This window comes from Gordionus sp. m RMFG-2023, chromosome 1 (genome assembly GCF_954871325.1).
Source record: "Gordionus sp. m RMFG-2023 chromosome 1, tfGorSpeb1-WG-v2, whole genome shotgun sequence".
Classification (NCBI taxonomy): Eukaryota; Metazoa; Nematomorpha; class Gordioida; order Chordodea; family Parachordodidae; genus Gordionus; species Gordionus sp. m RMFG-2023.
Genome location: NC_088775.1, coordinates 369,295 through 376,653, shown reverse-complemented (window position 1 = coordinate 376,653; position 7,359 = coordinate 369,295). Strand labels below are relative to the sequence as shown.

Genomic DNA, 7,359 nt, shown 5'->3' with positions numbered 1-7,359 from the left:
TTTCGAGAGAATACATGCCTGTGCTTAGTTTCTTTTCGTTTTGGGGGAAAAAAAAACTTCCTGCTTGGGCAATCAAGTAGTGTTGTTAAACGTCTCGTTTTGAGCCGATTTTTAAATCAATCACTCAGAAAAATATTACGTAAGTTTGAAGATTATAGATGACACAAAGGTCTAGATCTCAACTAGCGAAATCCTGAGGCTTGGACAGTATTCGTCTGGCTAAAATACTGAGAAGAGCCATCTAACAACACAACATTTAAGGATTAAAGGAATATAAAACAAAAATTAAGCATTTGAAAGAAAGAAAGAAAAAAGATTTAAAAATAAGTTATAAATTATTTTTACGAAATTTGTATCTTGATTGATATTTCTCAATTTTATTACGAGCGTAAATTTATGTTTTCGAATAATAAAAAATATATTAGAATAATTTAAAAAAAATAGAAAGAAATTATATCATTTATTCTTTAAACGAAATAGTAACTGATGACTTTTATACAATGTATACATGTCACGATAATATGAAAGTGTTTCAATTTCAAATCATCTGTTTTTTATAATCCTAATTATTTGAAGCTTAGGATGGAAAATCCTCTGAGATTTCTATTTGCAGTAATGGTCGAGTGTTTGAAATATAAAAAATTAGGAGTAGATTTGATGATGTCTTTGATTGATGTGTCTAGAGATAGATGGCCATTGGTTCGCAAAAACAATCATATGATAGGCGAATTTTATTTTTGATTGCAATTAGTTTTTGTAAAGTATTATTTTTTACATACACTTAAATGCCATTTAAAAGGCTTACAATTTTATTTTATACCAAGGTGTTATAAGGTAATTTGTAACATTTATAGCACATATATGTTAAAAAAAATTTAACTTGTATAAGAATAAATTATCAAAAGACGGCTCGTTTAATAATGAACACCGTTCAAACAACTTGGAGAGAGATTGTTAAAAAGAAAAACCTGATAATCGCAGTTTACCATTTGTTCGCTATTTTTCAAAAAAAAATTGTATAATAATTCTATATCGATTTTCGGATTAAAACCGCTAATCATATTAATCGTAAGTTTCTATTTCAGAAAACACCCTTTACTGCGTACTTCAAATTACTTTGGGTTAAGAATAAATTATTATAAGACGGCTTGTTTAATAATGAACACCGTTCAAACAACTTGGAGAGAGAGATTGTTAAAAAGAAAAACCCGATAATCGCAGTTTACCATTGGTTCGCTATTTTTCAAAAAAAAATTGTATAATAATTCGATATCGGTTTTCGGATTAAAACCGGAAATCATATTAATCGCGTAAGTTTCTAGGTCAGAAAACACCCGTTACTGCGTACTTCAAATTACTTTAGATTCAAGATCTTTCGGTTTCGAAAGTTCTCTCCCTATCAAATCGGCACGTGATTAGGGCTTTAAAAGCTTTCCTGAATCTTTTGTTGTAGACGGCGTATATGATAGGATTGAGAGCCGAGTTGAGGTAACCCAACCACGTGACAGCAACGAATAGTTTCACGGGAATGCAGTAATTGCAGAATGGGTGAATGATGAATGCAAAGAAATAAGGTGTCCAACAAACTAAAAACGCTCCTAAAATTATTCCCAAGGTTTTTATGGCTTTCTTTTCCTTCGATAATAGGTCTCTGTTGCTTTGTATGTGGGCGTAAACGCTTTCCCGTTTCATTTTCACTCTAGTGGAGCAATGAGAAGATGTTGAAATTGAGAGCGACCTTCTACGGTCTTTATTTGTTCTTGCCTTACAAATATCGTTGGGAACAATTTCGGGATGGATGCAATTAGTATCCACCGCTTTTCTAGATTCGCGGTACGCTTCAATATCACCGTCATTTTTATTATTCATACGCATCGCACTTTTGATGGGACGATTCGGAGCTTCTAGAGAATTGTCGAGGATTAAATGAGCGACACTTTTTCGCTTGTCCAAATAAGTTTCCGGTATCTTGCTCCTATCTTCGTCTTGGTTCAGATGGCACGGACCTGACCAAATCCGAAACCCCGTGTCGCGATATCCGTTTTCTTCATTTTCCTCGCACATAATATTCTCAGTTAAAATAAAGCTCCCGCTTTTATTGTATGCGCGTTTGTATCTTGAAGGGTTTTTAGTAGTTCCCACCGCGTTCCCATTTCTACAACTCCTTTTGGTGATAAAGACCCAAGCTTTAATGAATTGTTCTGCTATGCAGGATAGTAACTCACGTTCTACTACAATAGAAGTATGGCTATGATTACGCGCGTGGAAATTATTCGCCTGTTCAAAGTTTCGGGAATCGCCTTGTAACGAGGTTTTAGCATTCAAGAAAAGGGAGTCTAAAGATAATAGATACGATTCGTTCCTGATATTGTAAAGGTTATGGCATATGCGAGAAGACAAAGATTTCGTGTACAATGGGTTATTAAGACAAGCTGAAGATTTTGATTTAGAGCTTGTTACGTTATCATTGATAAAATTTCTCCGTTTAAACCACCTACAAAGGTACGCGAAGAAGACCCATGGTTGATATTTCTGTAATTCGGGCTTGATATTCCAGATGCTGCCATGATCTACGGTTGATCTCTTGGCTAGTACATTATTATCATTTTCGCAATTCTCGTAATTGTGCACGGTGGGAGAATTTAGGAAGGAAACCGATTTTCTCGACCTTTTATTCTTGGTATCCCTTTTCGACTGAAGGGACATGGATTGATGTGCCGCTAGGTTGACATTGCTCAAAGTAGATTGGTATTGGTTTATCATGGCGTTTAAGTGATAAGTAGCGATGCCGTATATCTTCCAATAAACCCACATCGTGACACTCATAGGTAAAAGAAATCCGGCCAAGAATACTATGGACGCGAATGTAGGGGAAAGCCTGGAAAGATAAAGACAATTTTGGTGGCCCAAAGATAACGGTCTCATGTGAGAAGTAAACGGTAATGAAGTAAAATTGGAATAGGTGGCGGGAGATAATTTCGGGAAAGGGTGGTGTTTATCGGTTACCAAAATATTGTCGTCTACGACACCGTTTCCTCCGCCCATCCAAGTAGGATATTCGTAATAATTGTTCGGATAGGAATAATGGTGAACGTGCAATTGCCTTCTTCTCATCAATGGCACAACATGGAAACCGGAACCGCCACCCATAACATTGTAGGGATACGCGCTACTGATGTACTTCATATTTTCACCGCTTCTTGATAAATAGTTGCTCATTATTGCTTGGTAACTTTGTTCGTAATTATTATTCATGCCGTTATGCGGGTGACCATGTTTAAGATAATGTTTCAAGCTTTCCAGATCCACCCTGTTACCGTTGTACCTGCCTACGTAATGGGTGAAGTAATACGCTATGACTATGGATAAGGTCCATATCCCGCAAATAGCCACGATTACTAGGCATCTTAGGGTTTTTCTTATCTGAATAAATCTCAACGGAGAACTTATCACTATGTACTGTTCAACGGCTATGAGGCAGATATGGAAGATGCTGGACTGACAGGATATGAAGTCCAACATGACGTAAAAATTGCAATAGGCAGCTGGGAAAATCCATTTCTGGCATATGAGATCGATCGCGGCGAATGGTAAGACGGTTATAGCCACCAAAAGATCCGCTAAAGCTAACGATGCTATAATTCCGGTCCTGATGGATTTCAAATCTTTACATTACAAATGAAAAAATGATATAATATTTAATTTCCCCAAAGAAAAAATGAATATAGATATGATTATAAATCTACTTTTAAATGCCAGCACAGAGATGACCACCAATAAATTACCGCAAATCATGCATAATATGATGGAGAATATAGGAATTCCGAGGTAAAGAATCCTTCCAATTTCCTCCCTGCAATGCGACGAGTGACTCAGGTTATACGAGCCAGCTGTAGACAGAGTCGGAAAGATACTACTCGTAGTATACGATGACTCTTGCTTCCTATTATTATTCATCATCATCCATTCATGAATATTTTTTGGTTTTTTAAAAAAATCTTTATTTTATATTTTAATAACAAAAAAAAATTTTTTCCATTAATTTTTCGATTATTATTGATTGTTCACTTGTAAAATTGTCCAAAAATTAAAATATCTTGTTTTAGTGTAAAAAAAAAAATTTGTGACTATGAATAAGATGATGATATATTATTCCTCAAAAAAAGTGATTTAATATTTTTTTTAATAAAAAATTTTGTTTAAGCAGTTTTTATAGAGATATAAAGACGAATTTGAAAATAAGATAAATCAATATAAACAAGTTTTTTTTTCAAATTGTGAATTTTTTTTTGGTTTTTTTCTTTAAAAAATAAATATATTTTCTCCTTTTCCATCGTTGGAAAAGAAAATGGATTAGGAAGAAAAGGTTAAGATTTATTAATATTCATGATAATTTTTTATGTTTTTTATTTATATATATAAATAATAGCCAATTAAAAGGCAAAAATGTCATCATTGTTATAATAATTATATATAAATATATAATTTGAAACGAAAGGAAGAGAGAAAAAAAAAATTAAAATTAAAATATAATGAAAAGGAAAATATATAAAATAGAATAGAATTTTTTTAAAAAAAAATGAAGAAAATAATAATAATTAAAGAAAAGAGAAATTAAAAAATAGAAAAAAATTATATATATTTCAGAGACAAGGATTTTTTTTGATTTTTATAGCTAATAATGGCGATTTCAAATATGGTGTTAAAATATACAGCCAGGCCCGGATTTTTAAAAAAAAAAATTAAAATACGGCCCGACCAGTGTGCCCTGATCGGGTTTTATGGTCGGGCCTGCAGGTCTCTGAAATTATTTTCGATTCGCTTGGAAAGAAATTTGACACACCAAGTCACATTTGCCACAGTTTAAATTGAACTGGTTAATAATCACGACATTTTGGACCTATCCATCAAAGCATTCGGGCGGATGTCATGAAATAAATATTGATAGAAAATGAGTAATATGCTTGCACTATTAGCTAAATAAATTATGGAACATTTTGAGTCGACTCAGTTTAGAATTCAAACAGATCATTTCTATGGATCAGAACTTTCCTAGCAGGGACAACTCTACTTATAGATTTATTTAGAAATTGAGAACGCAAGAAGAAATGACTTTGGAAGAGCTAAATAGAAAGAATTGTAACCTAAAAAAAAAGATAAATTAATATAATGAAAATGAAAATAAAGAATAGAAAAGAAAAAAAATAAAAGAAAAATTAAAAAAGTCGACGAGGTTAACTCCCATTTAAGTTTAACAAGCTAATTAAATTTTATTTCAAAATTAAAATTTTTTATTTTTTATTTTTGATTGTGTAAAATATAAATTTTATTGTATTTTTATTTATTTATTTTTTTTTTTGATTTAGTAAATTTATTTATATCTAAATTAATTTCGTATAAAAATCACATGCGAAATTCGCGAAAATCGCCATTAATATCAATCAAAAAAAGGTCGAAAAGTTTATATTAACGAAATGTTACAAACTTACTACACAAACCAAACAATTTTTCGATATATTTTTTTCTTATTCTTAAAAATTTAAAACACATTAAAACTTTTCTTAAAAAAAAATTTAAATAATTAAAACAAAATGGGAGTTTTTTTTTTGAAATATTTTTTAAAGAAAATAAAAGAAGTTTTGAACATATGGGGATTTAAATTCCAAATTCTTTCTTAAATCCGTTCTGCCTATAAAAATTGGATAAGTTTTAAAGAAAAGTGCACCTTTATTATGAAGCCTTTCAGCCTTAAAAAAAACTGTGGAAGGCGGAGGAGAGGCGGAGGCGGAAGAAAACGATAGAGGTATTTTGCTTTCCTCGAACCCCTCCGCTTTATAAATCGCGGACCAAATTTATTCCGTAAATTTCTTTATCCATCATTCGAGGGAAATACCTCTCTAATTTTTATAATATATATTTTTTAATTTTTAAAATACAAAAATTTTTTAAATTTTAAACATATTTTTTTTTAACTTTACGATTAATTAAGACACATTATTTTTTTAAAAAGAAAAAAAAAAAATTAAGGATAATCCCCCTTAAAATCTAGAGAAGGATTTCAAATCCATTGAAGAATTTTAAATCCAGAAAAGGAAAGGATTTCAAATCCAAAGAAAGGATTTAAAATCCTAAAGGAAAAATTTTCACAGATGGGAGAATAGAAATCTAGGGTAAAAATTAATTTTTTTTGTTTTGAAATTGATTTTTATTAGTTGGATTAAAAAGATCGTTGAAAGAAGTTTTTCGATATTTTTTTTATTTTATTATGCCTTCGTAAATATTGCGAGTGAGTGAGAGGAGAAGAAGTCACTTTATGGTGGATATACGAAGCCCAATGACATATGATAAGAGCTAGACTGACCATGCGCTCATTAAAAGTGTCACATCAATGAAAGCTGGGGAAACCATGTGTCAACTTTATTAAAGAATTGCCCGATCATCGAGATAACAAGGAAGCAAGTTATCGATTTAAATAATTAGTTTTTTACGTGAGAATAATTACTATCATGGGTTACCAAAATGGCGGTTCCAGCTGATTTGCATTTCAGCGACGTTTTCGAATGCATTATTAATGGAGGCATCTTCCTAGGTATTATTATATGTCATTGAACGAAGCCAGACCATCTCTTAAAACAAAGAAGAAGAAAGAAAAATGTGTATTATGATCCAATTCATGTTAGCAGCTGCTTATCCCCGAATCATATGCCAAAACCGCTAAAAAGGAGCTAACCCAACCGTTAAATTTTTTTTGAACCGGTTTAAAACCGTTTTTGGATATATATATGAGACTCGCAAAAATACCATTAAAAAATCGACCCGGCCCGGTTTTGTATTTTCAGGCCCTAATTTTTTTAAAATATATTCGACCCGGGCCCGGGTATTTTTAAAAAATCCGACCGATCCGGATTTTAAGTAATAAAAACATTAGCCCGGCCCGGATTTATTTAAAAAAAATGTTTTTAGATCCGGCCCGGGTTTTGTATTCTAGGCCCTAATTTTTTAAAAATATATTCGACCCGGCCAGGGTATTTTTTAGCCCCGGCAAGTTTACAGGCGGGCTTTCAGGTCTCTGTTATATAAATTTATAACTTAGATCCACAATATTTGATTACTTTTCCCTGGGAAGTTTTTAAATAATCTTAAGAATTTAAAAATTTTTTCTCAAATTTTCCTGCTTTATTTTGATAATTTTTCATAATTTATTTTATTCATAAAATGGTAAATCTTATCGGAAATTTAATAATAACAGATAAATAGTTATAAAAACCTCAAAAAAAATATCATCATTTTTTTAAACCTTAATCTATACCGCAACGTCCATAATTTTAAGCGACCCTAACCGTAACCAAACTATAACCT

The 7,359-nt window shown here is 31.7% G+C and overlaps 1 protein-coding gene across 1 annotated transcript; it reads right to left on the bottom strand.

Annotated features, from left to right (window-relative positions):
• Nucleotides 1-1,169: 1,169 nt before the first annotated feature.
• On the bottom strand, nt 1,170-4,172 carry LOC135922846 (uncharacterized). Its single transcript, XM_065457337.1, has 2 exons — nt 3,747-4,172; nt 1,170-3,665 (listed from the first exon to the last, which is right to left on the bottom strand). The coding sequence occupies exons 1-2, from the start codon at nt 3,961-3,963 to the stop codon at nt 1,366-1,368; spliced, it is 2,517 nt and encodes an 838-aa protein (XP_065313409.1). The 5' UTR covers nt 3,964-4,172; the 3' UTR covers nt 1,170-1,365.
• Nucleotides 4,173-7,359: the final 3,187 nt, after the last annotated feature.